General features: G+C 48.9%; 1 protein-coding gene across 5 annotated transcripts in view; it reads left to right on the plus strand.

The window, feature by feature from the left end:
- Positions 1-11,438, plus strand: part of RAB9A (RAB9A, member RAS oncogene family) — a 48,138-nt gene extending 36,700 nt beyond the window's left edge. For 2 of the 5 annotated variants that reach the window (XM_029929434.1, XM_029929437.1), the window contains exon 2: positions 10,598-11,438. In XM_029929434.1, the coding sequence (XP_029785294.1) occupies positions 10,598-11,234 (637 nt within the window). In that variant the 3' untranslated portion in view covers positions 11,235-11,438. Of the gene's footprint in view, positions 1-6,179; positions 6,275-7,198; positions 7,230-10,597 lie in introns of all 5 variants that reach the window. The other 3 variants (XM_029929435.1, XM_029929436.1, XM_029929438.1) reach the window with 3 other exon arrangements.
- Positions 11,439-11,444: the final 6 nt, after the last annotated feature.

Raw genomic sequence — 11,444 nt, forward strand, 5'->3', positions numbered from 1 at the left:
AGGAGGTGCCTTTTCCCCCTGCAGCTCCTTTGTGGGCTCCCACTTAAGCACTCTATACCCGCGCTGGCCAATACTCCTGCAGTGGCTTCAGTTTAAACTAATCAAAAGCAAATAAAATTAAAAGTTCAGTTCCTCAGGCCAGTCGCGTTTCATATGCCCTGTAGCTGTGTGTGCTTAATGGTTGCCTGGGTAGACCGTGCATGTGTAGAATATTCCATCATTGTGGAAAGATATGTCCGATCACGGTGCTCTGTATTCTCAGGATGGTTTAAGAAGACTTCGTTCCTTAACCTCTCTTTCCCCTTCACTGTCTCCGCCACCCTTAGTGAGTAGTTTGTATACCTACCTACAGGGTGCCTTGTTTTTGTGAGTGTATACTTCTGAAAAGTTTAATTAGAGGACTTACCTTCAAAAAAGAGTACTTATTGAAACGAGTTCTTTAAACAGGGTGTGCTGCTCTGGCATCGCGATGGTGTAGTTCGATTTACAGTTTTTTCCTTCTCTCACTTTCTCTGTGCTCAGTGGTCGACTGGATAATTTATTTCATTTAGGCAAGTTATGCCTCCCTGTGGTCTGTTCCTATGCTGTTTTGCTTAATTCGTCCGTGTGTGTGTGTGTGCGCGCGCGCGCGCGCGCACCTCTTGCTGTAGAGATAGAGCACCCCTTAGACTTAGTGGCCTCCCTGGCTGGCTTCCTGCTCACGCATTTCAGCAAGACAACCTGAGAAGACGGGGAACAGAGTGGAAGTGACTAATTAGGCTCTTAAGTGAGACGCACGGATATTAAAACACAAAGAAATGAATACAGCCCTAAGCGGCAATAGAAATCCTTCAGAGATCATCCATGCTTTTATTTCCCGGGTTCCTTTGAGCCTCAGAATAAGTAGTATGTGTCTAACTGGGACATTCAGGGTAAATGCAAACGGAATGTGTGATTTTGAGGGGGAAAAATGTTCCTAAATTTAAACCAAGAGTGATAAATTCAATTTAGGTGTTTGGAAGTGAGAACTAGTCGAGGGGTTAGAGTGTGTGTTCTGTGTTCCAAGCGTGAAATTTTGAGAAGAACAGTTCACAAACGCAGCCTACTCTTCCTTTGGCCGCTTATTAGAGGAATGTTGTTTTTAATATTCACCAGCTCCCTGTTGCAGCCAGAAGTACTTACTTTAAAATGGCGTTTTTGTTAGACTTGCAAGTAAGAATCAGCTTTTTGGTCCCTTTCCTCTCAGTGTAACAGACTTCAAAAATAGAAGGGGGTGGGGAAGAACTGATTGACTAGAGAAACAAAGAATTGTAAGCGTGGAAAGTACAAATAGAAGAATAAGAATAGAATAGAATAGCGAGAATAGAGGAAGTAATTGACTCCGTGTTCTCAATTTTGCCTTTATTTGCTCCCGTGCCGTATGTAAAGTTTGGTGCAAGAGGTTGCAGAACCGAGAGAGGACAGAAGAAAGGATGGACTTAGGTGTCGTGTGTCACTCCCGGGGAGTGGAGGCTGTGATTAGGAGAGAGACCGACACACAACTGACAGTGGTTGGAGCCTGAGTGAGCGAGAGCTGTGATCAGGTGGAGGTGACCGTGAGTGCGGAGAGGAGAGCCACTGGGCTTCGGGCCCCGGGCCGGCTCCTCGGGTGGGGTGATCCGAAGGAGCCTTTGTGTGACAGGAGTGTTCGAAGCCGCCTAGGCGTAGGGAGGCAGCTCCCAGGCCCTGTAAGTGCCTGTGCGGGGCGCGGGGACGGTGAGTTGTAGGGATGTGATTGCGAGGTGCTTGTGAGGTTGGATGGCACTGTGAGGGCCATGCTCAAAACCTTTATTTAATAAAAATAATGAGGAAATGCAGTTAGGTCTATACACAATAGGAAAAAAAGGAGTCTGCCTTTAATCCCCACCAGCGTTCTTACTGGAGATGTATAGATTCTCCGTGCTTGGACGGGACCCCCGAGGTCTAGTGTAGGCCATGGCCTTGGAAGCCAGCACGGGGTTGGGACCGGCTGGAGAAAGCAGGACTGCCCGTAAACTGTCCAGAAACCACTGCTAGTCCAGATTAAAAAAAAAAAAAGTACACAGCAGAAAGATTGGAAAAACAGTGTTGTAAAAAGAAGAGGATCGACATACAAAGCTCTTTTTATCTATAGTTTTGAGGTCTCTTCTGAAAACATGCTTCATTTTCCTTCCTGCCGGTGACCTCCTTCTCCACTTTCCCGGTCAGATCAGTGCGTGCGGCGCCCCCTGCGGGTCGTGCCCGGTAGTGGGTCCCGCGCCGCTAGCGCGCGTCTGACTGGCTCACGTGAAAGGCCGCCGCTGAAGGAGCGAGGAGGTCATCGGCGGCTTTGCGGAAATCTGATGTAGGGGCTGAGTGCTGGTTCTTAGGCCATGTACATACTGTAATCTTTTTCTTCTTCCAAAGTTTTATTTAAACTCTAGGAAGTTAACTAATTTTTTAAAAAGTTTTAATGTTTATTCATTTTTGAGAGAAAGAGACACAGAGACACAGCCAGGGAGGGGCAGAGAGAGACGGAGACCCAAAATTTGAAGCAGGCTCCAGTTTCTGAGCTGTCAGCACAGAGCCTGATGCGGGGCTTGAACTCATGAGCTGTGAGATCATGACCTGAGCCGAAGTCAGACGCATAACCTACAGAGCCACCCAGGCGCCCCAGTTAACTCTTCTTTTTTTTTTTTTTTAATAATGTTTATTTATTTTTGAGAGAGAGAGTGTGAGCAGGGGAGGGGCAGAGAGAGAGTGAGACACAGAATCTGAAGACAGGCTCCAGGCTCTGAGCTGTCAGCACAGAGCCCAATGCAGGTTTGAACCCAAGAACCATGAGCTCATGACCTGAGATGAAGTCAGATGCTTAACCAACTGAGCCACCCAAGTGCCCCCCCCCCGTTAACTATTCTTTAGATATAACTCAGGTAGCATAAAATTCATGCTTTTAATGTATACAATTCAGCAGTTTTTAGTATATTCACAAAGTTGTGCAACTATCACCACTAATTCCGGAATATGCCCCCCAGCACAAAAAAAGAATTAGCAATCACTGCCCATTTACCTCTCCACTCCCATTTCCTGGAACCACTGTATCTCCGTGGATTTACCCATTCTGAATATTACATGTAAATGGGATCGTGTAATGTGTGGCCTTTTGTGTCTGGCTTCTTTCCCTCCCAGTGTTTTTGAGGTTCACCCACATTGTTGTCTGTAGCAGTGCTTCGTTTTTTATGGCTGATGAATCTTCCATCGTATGGATATGCCACAGTTTATTATCCATTCCGTTGATGGACGTTTGAGTGGTTTGCAGTTTTTGGCTATTATGAATAATGCTGCTGTGAACATTCATGTACAGGTTTTTGTGTGGACTGTGTTTCCATTTTGCTTAGGTAGATACTGAAGAGAGGAATTGCTGGCTAATATGGTAACTTTGTTTAATTAACAAAATTTTTTAGTGTTTATTTTTGAGAGAGAGAGAAGGGGGCAGGGTGCCAGCAGTGGAGGGGCAGAGACACGGAGACACAGAATCCATAGCAGGCTCCAGGCTGTGAGCTGTGTGCACAGAGCTGGACGCGGGGCTCGAACTCACAAACCACAAGATCATGACCTGAACCAAAGTCAGATGCTCAACCCACAGAGCCACCCAGGCACTCCACTTTATGTTTAACTTTTTGAGGAACTGCCAGTCCGTTTTCTGTGATTGCACGTTGCACAACCCCCTGCAGTGTATGAGGATTCCAGTTTCTCCCCATCCTCACTAACACTTGGTATTATCTGTTTGGTGGTAGCCATCCTGGTAGTAGGAGGTGATATCTCACTGTAGTTTTGATTTGCATTTCCCTACTGGCTAATGATGTGGACCATTTTTGCTCATTTAAAAAAAATTTTTTGATGAGTTATAAGAGTTCTTTATATATTCTGGATACAAGTCTCTTATAAGGTACATGGTTTGCAGATATTTTCTCCCATTCTGTGGGTTGTCTTCACTTTCTGGATAATGTCCTTTGAAGCATAAAAATGTTTAATTTTGAGGGGTACCTGGGTGGCTCAGTCAGGTAAGTGTCCAACTCTTGATCTCAATTCAAGTCTTGATCTCAGGGTTGTAAGTTCAAGCCCTGTTTTGGTTTCCACGCTGGTCATAAAGCCTACTTTAAAAAAATTAAAAAGTTTAGTTTTGAAGAAGTTCCGTTTATCTTTTTTCCTTTTGTTTCTTGTGTTCTTTGTGTCATCAAGTTATTTTTAATCTAACCTGAGTTACAGAAAAGCTTAGGAAACCATTGTACTTGAGGTCTGCTGGATAGCAGTATTTGAAGAAAACTTAAAAGAGAATGATTTCCATTTCATTTTAATCACAGCGTTCAGTCCAGGTCAGGCTTAAGTGAAAACAGAGCTTTAAAATTACTTTTGATTAAATAAAAAAGTGACTTTGCACTTACTGCGTGGCCAGGCCCTGGGGGGTGGGTAGCTCTCTCCTCCCTCTCCCCCTCCACCTTTCCAAAGTCCCCTCCTCCTGCTGCTGAGCTTAGCCTGGGACCAAACCCCTGTCCCCCGGACCAGATGCCCCTGCAGTGGGCGGAATCAGCAGGACCAGCACGTGGCCCAAATGGTCACCGAGCCAGCGCTTGGGAGGAGCCCACCCCGGGAGCTGGTGGGCGGGCTCTCGCCAGGGCACTCGAACTCAGCCCAGTTTCCCTCTGGCCTTGGAAGTCATCGAGCAGCAGGCTGCCAGGCAGCTGGCCGCCTTGCAGGGTCGTGGTCCCGATGGCTGGAGTCGCTCACACGTGGGGCCCGGGCCTGACGGAGGGAGCGCAGGGGTGCACACCGCGTGTGGCCCTTGTCGAGGGAGACTGGGCAGGACTGCCGCACTGTCTGGCCGTTCGTTGGTGTTAGGATGAGTATGAATAGCTGCACTCCCTACCGGGCGCCTTGCGTTTCTGGGTCTCGCCACGTTGTGCCGCCTGCAGGTTTATGCACAGACTGTCACCTCCCCCCAGCCACGGGCTGCACAAGGCAGAGACTAGGTGCGGCGTGTCCCCAGCGTCTGGCACCCGGGAGGCCCCCCAGGTCCCCCTTCTGTGGAATGCGAGGCTTCCGGGGAGATGCTTTAGCGTTTTGCACACATTTCCTTCCGAGTTCGTTCAAAACATGTTGGAACTATCAAAACTATTAGAACTTAGGCACAGTTAGATGGGCTTTATTTATACCACGTGCCAGTGGATTGACTACCACTAGTGTCAGGTTAACTCGTTTTGTGCTAAGGTGTATTTATAGTTTGAGAGAGTGCACACGTGTGGGGGCAGGGGAGGGGCAGAGAGGGAGGGAGAGAGAGAATCTCAAGCGGGCTCCACGCTGTCAGCACAGCACCCCGACACGGGGCCTGATCCCGCAAACCGTGAGATCATGACCTGAGCCGAAATCAAGAGGGATGCCAACGCACTGAGCCACCCGGCCACCCAGGCTCCCTTGTTGCTGTGCTGCTCTTGAAATCAAGCTAGCAGTGGAAAGACTCTTAGCATTGCAGCTGCTTATTTTCCTTTCACCTGCACCGGTTAACAGGCAGTGCAGGGAAAACCCTCGGAAATAAATGCAAAGGCAGCTGAGCCTAATGCGTGAAGTGATGGGCGTTGGAGCAGCCCGCTGCGTGGAGACCGACCGCCTCACCTCTCCTAGCTGTGTGACCTCGCGCCAGGGAGGAGGCCTCCCTGAGTCCGTGTCCTCCTGTGTGGCGTAGGGGTAGGAAGGCACTTGAGGAGAGCGGGTGCAGTGAGGCAGAGTGAGTGGCCAACGGGGCTTCGTCCATATTAGCTGCCGTGCCTGTTGTCCTCGTTATTGTATTTTTAACTTCCGATGTCAACGTTTATTCGTCTGTTGCATTCATCAGTTACTAGCTGCTGTGTGTTAAGTTACACAAAGACGCCCTGTGCTTACAAGGGTGTGTGTGTAAAACTTTCGGCTTAGATGAAGAGAGGCTGGTAGGCTAGCGCAGCTTTGCATAATCCATCACTCGGAAACCTTCATGTTGAATTCGGTCTCTAGGGCTCAGACGGTTTGGCTTCCTTGAGTCTGCTTGCATAACCCTCTTGTTGGTCTTGCCCGAGGCTCCTAGTCAAATTTGACTTGAGACATGGTCATGAAAGAAATCAACGTTTCCTTAAAACCGCCTGTGAAGACGTCTCCGTGTGTTCGTTCCCCAGAAACTTCCTGCACTCCTGTCATGAGCCCAGCGCTGTGGTGAAACACCTTTCCCTGTTGTCCATGTCCCACTGATTCTTCCTGACGGCCCTAGGAGGTAGGTACTGTTGTGGCCTTGGCTGTGGCCATGGTCCGGGGAGCTGCAGGAGGACACGGAGCTCAGCCCGGGCTGTGCGCTCTTGGCCTCTGAACCTGGAGCCGTCCTCCGTTCTGACACTGGGCCAGGGTTCTGTTGCTGGAAAGCTTTCCCCTCTGCCTCGGTGCCCAGAAGCTTCTGGACGCAGTGCTGCCTTAGCCATAGCCCAGCATTGCCAGTGTCACGTTGGTGCGCCTCCCTCTCGAGACCGTTCTTGTTTCCTTGTTTGTGTTAGCTTTATTTAATTTTTTGGAATGGGTTTGTTCTAAGCCCCTCGGAATTTGGGGAGGTTTTGAAGGATGAGTGAAATATTTTACATTTTTATCCTAATAAAATTGTACAGTTGTCTGAGTGTGAGACTTCGAGAGGAAGGGTGGGCCGGCAAAACACTGGTTGGAAAAGTGATTAAAGGGTAGTATTTGATTCTAGGATTTTTTATGTTAGGCTGAGAAAGGTCATGGGCAGCTTTCAGGTGTGGTTTCCTTTCCTTTTATTTATTTTAGGATGTAGCCTCTTTTAAAAGGAAATTTTTTTTATGTTTATTTATTTTGGACAGAGAGAGAGAGAGTACGAGCAGGGGAGGAATAGGGAGAAAGGGAGACACAGAATCCGAAGCAGGCTGCAGGCTCCGAGCTGTCAGCACAGAGCCCGACACAGGGTTCGAACCCTCGAACCGTGAGATCATGACCTAAGCCGAAGTCAGATGCCGTAACCGACTGAGCCACCCGGGCACTCCACTGATGGTTTTCCTTTTGAATGAAGACTCTAGCTACTAATACAAGCCAGATACTTATTGACATTTTAGTTTTTGTTTTCACTCTTAAAACTATGAAAGCAAATTGCAAGTGCATTGCTAAGGTGAGCTTTCTAATTTTTTCTTTGCAGATAATGATGCTGCTTGAACTGAACAATTAAGGTAACATTTGTGACCTTTGTAATATGCTTTTCTTATTCAGGTTTCTTTATTGAATTTAGCTGAATTGTTAAAGTCCTGTGTTTCTTTTGGTTTTTTTTTTGAAGAAACAATTTTTACTAGTATAATATTTTCACAATAAAATGTTAAATTTTATGTAATAAACTTTCACATTTAAGGGAAATTAATCCCCTTAGAATGAAACTCAATTGTGCTTCAGACTCCTATTAATGATACTGTATAATGGCTGAGGGTAATAGGTAATAGACTCAAAATAAGTCCTTTTTCCTGCCTACAAGGGAGATTATGTGCATTGGTGGAGGAGGAGAAAAACTAGTCACAACGCTCTCGAATACTCTGTAGTAGAGCTTACATTGCCATAAAATCTGATACAAAACCATTGCGTAATTAAAGTCCTGTTTTAACCTTGGTGAGGATTATTACTGTCCGGGGCAGTCGTTCCAAGCTGGGGAGTATAAAAGACTTCATGTTGCATTATAAGGTGAGTTCTGAAAATAACCCAACAGCATAGCCTTTATTCATTTGGCTTATACTGAAGTTTCAAAGCATTTTACTATTTTTGGGAGAGAAAAAGGGAACATTTTTACTGTCTGTAAGTCGATGCTGGTTGTGTGCACATTGCCTGAAGCTAGCTTTTGTTCGGAGGGAAGGTGGTGTGATTCTGTGCATCGCCGTGTGTGCTCACACACACCTGCGGGGAGCAGAGAAGCGGTTGTATATTTATCGTAGTTGCTTCAGCGAATGCCAGCCTACCCGCCCGTGGGATGGCCGGAGCCCTCAGATTATGCACGGGAAACGTACAAAATTATGCCCTACTTCCTGGTGCATGGGTCTCACATACCCCAAATTTGTTTAATCAGGAGAATTGCACAAACTGGGGAGATTCTATATTCTTACCAAGAAAGAAAAGAACGGTGTCAAAGTATCCTGATAAAATTGTGAACGACAAATCTCAGGGAATTTCTAAAGCTTAATTTGGTGGAAACGTGCCCCCACTCCACTGGGGCAGGCGTTGTTAGATGGCCCGCTCCGACGTGGGGATCCTGACCCAGTGCCGTGCGGTAAGACTTTGTGTCCCGTAAGGCTGCTGGAGACTCGCTCAGACACTGGGATGAACAGTCCCATCTCATCAGTCCTCCTCACAGTGGGGGGCTTTGGTGGTCACCTATCTCGAAAATCTTGTGACTGGAACAGTCTCGGGAAGGCCCCCCGGTGTCGGTGGTAACTGCGCCGAGTGGTCCCGAGGGCTCCGCGCTAAGCGGGGGTGAAGTGGGGCGGGACCCCGGCGGAGGCCATGCGGCCGGAGCCGGCGAGCAGTGGGGTGCCCGACCAGCGCTTCCCTGTGTCCCCATAGCTGGCGTACGCTCTTGGTTTTGTTAGTCTTTTTGCGATAAATGGGAATTGTTGAGGCAAGATTGCAAAGAGTGAAACCAAAGGACCGAGTCCCACGTGGTTTCCTGCGCGAGGGGAGGGCGGGCCCAGTGAGCGGAGCGACCCACGGAAGCTAGAACCGCCTCCGCGAGGTGTGCACGGAGTGCCTCGCGGTTTTGCTGCCCGGTTTAAATTTTATCAGTTCTAGTGGTGATCAGTGGTGATTGCAGCGAGCCAGTACGAAGCCACTACGAAGGACGGGTTGCTACAGGTTTCACCAGAATCCTGTAACATGTAGTTGGAAACGCAGATTGTTACACATTGCAGGAAGTGTTCAGTTTTGTAATACTGCCTCACATTTGCACATAACCAGGAGATAGCCAGATAAGTGTTTACTGCAGCGATTTTGCAAATTCATTCTCGTTTCACAGTCACTTTCATGTTAAAGCTAATGACCGTTTTTTCTCCAGAACTGTGCTGGCCACTACAGTCATTGCCTCTTTAAATGTGGCTATTCAAATCTGTTACACCTTAAAAATGATTAAAATTCGGGGCATTGGGATGGCTCAGTCGGTTGGGCGTCTGACTCTGGCTCTTGTCATGATGTCACAGTTCGTGAGCTGTGTGAGGACAACTCAGAGTCTGGAGCCTGCTTCAGATTCTCATTCTCTCTCTCTCTTTGTCTCTCTCCCTCTCCCCTTCAAAAATAAATAAACATTAAAAAAATATTTTAAATAAGAAAAACTTCAAAAGTGAGTTCCTCGTTCCTTTCGGCCACGTATCACGTGCTCAGTGGCCACATGTGGCCAGTGGCTGCCACACTGGATAGTGCGGATGGAGAAGGTCTTGTTAGTGCTGCTCCAGATGCCGTCGTCTTTTACAAGTTGTAATATACTTAAAAGCCACGCGGCGCCTGGGAGCGTTGGACTTTGGCTCAGGTCACAATCCTGTGGTTCGTGTGTTCGAGCCCTGCTTCTCTGTCTCTGTCTCTCTGTCTCTCTCTCTTTCTTCTGCCCATCGTGGGATTCTCTTTTTCTCCCACTCTCCCTCTGTCTCTCTCTCTTTGCCTCTCGCTCACTTGTGCCCTCTCTCTCTCTCCAAAAAAAAAAATATTCGATTGCTGCCAGGGCGTCTGGGTGGCTTAGTCAGTTAACTCTTGGTTTCGGCTCAGGTCATGATCTTACAGTTTTGTGAGTTCAGGCCCTGCCTCAGGCTCTTGGCTGGAAACGAGGTGCCTGCTTGGGATTCTTTCTCCCTCCCTCTCTTCTTGATCCCTTCCCCACACTTGCACTGTCTCTGTCTCTCTCAAAATAGGAAACTTTTAAAAAAAATTCTTGCTGACATTAATTTTAGCCAACTCCACATATTGTTCCTGATGAAGAGAATGGAGTCCATTTACTCAGTCGTTGGCTTAGTTTTGTTCACTGCGGGATCAGACCATTTCTGTCTCTGGTCTCCTGGTTACCGGCTCCTGTGCTGATCGCATGGGAATAGAGAAGGGGGAGGTCGTTGAGCAGAGCCCTGGCACAAGACGAAAGCCAGCAGTGAAACTGTCACGGTGCCAGCAAAGGACTCTTTGAAGTCGTTACAAACACCTGCCTGCCGCAGTCGCCTCCTGCCTCAGTGGCCTCCGGCCTCTAACGAATGGGGGCAGGGCTTACTGTGAGGACAGGGGACCGGCTGAGAGCCAGGCCAGGCCATCCGGGTGAGGGCTGGCTTTGAGTGCCCGCCTCGCTCAGCTGTGACCTGAGGGGGAGGGGACGAGTGAGCTGTCACCGCTGTCTTAGGGAACAACAGCAGGCTTGTGCCTGGTGCCCGCCTGAGCGCCCAGCACCAACAGCTCCCGTGCCGAGCCCTTTGCCGCGAGGAAAGAGCGAGCCTCCGCATTGCATTTACAGCCCCCGCCGGTGGCCGTCCAGGGCGTCGTGTAGAGACCTGTGCGGTCTGAAGGAGTGTAATTGTGCCTTTGTCTTTTACAGGGTCCCAGAGTCCGCGATCTTGAGAGTAATAATGGCAGGAAAGTCGTCGCTTTTTAAAGTGATTCTCCTCGGAGACGGTGGCGTGGGGAAGAGCTCTCTGATGAACAGATATGTGACCAACAAGTTCGATGCCCAGCTCTTCCATACCATAGGTGTGGAGTTCTTAAACAAAGATTTGGAGGTGGATGGACATCTTGTGACCATGCAGATTTGGGACACGGCCGGTCAGGAGCGATTCAGAAGCCTGAGGACGCCCTTCTACAGAGGTTCTGACTGTTGCCTGCTCACGTTCAGTGTCGATGATTCTCAAAGCTTCCAGAACTTGAGTAACTGGAAGAAAGAATTCATCTATTATGCAGACGTCAAAGAGCCCGAAAGCTTTCCTTTTGTGATCTTGGGTAACAAGATCGACATCAGCGAACGGCAGGTGTCCACAGAAGAGGCCCAGGCCTGGTGCAGGGACAACGGCGACTACCCTTACTTTGAGACGAGCGCGAAAGACGCCACCAACGTGGCGGCGGCCTTCGAGGAAGCAGTTCGAAGAGTGCTCGCCACCGAGGAGAGGTCCGACCACCTGATGCAGACAGACACCGTCAGTCTGCACCGGAAGCCCAAGCCCAGCTCGTCGTGCTGTTGATCGGGAGGCCGCCCGCGGCATCTGCGCAGCACAGGCATGCGCATGCAGCACAGGGTGCGGAGGAGAATTCGAGTTTGCAGCAGCGGATCATCCACTTCGAAAATTAAACTAACCCGCGTTGCTGCTCCGGTAGCGGGTGGGAGGAGGGGCGCCCACGCGTGGGAGTCCTGTACTCGGTAGTGGCACCTCGCTTCGTAATCGGTAATGGTT

The sequence above is a fragment of the Suricata suricatta genome, chromosome X (assembly GCF_006229205.1).
Source record: "Suricata suricatta isolate VVHF042 chromosome X, meerkat_22Aug2017_6uvM2_HiC, whole genome shotgun sequence".
Taxonomy (NCBI): Eukaryota; Metazoa; Chordata; class Mammalia; order Carnivora; family Herpestidae; genus Suricata; species Suricata suricatta.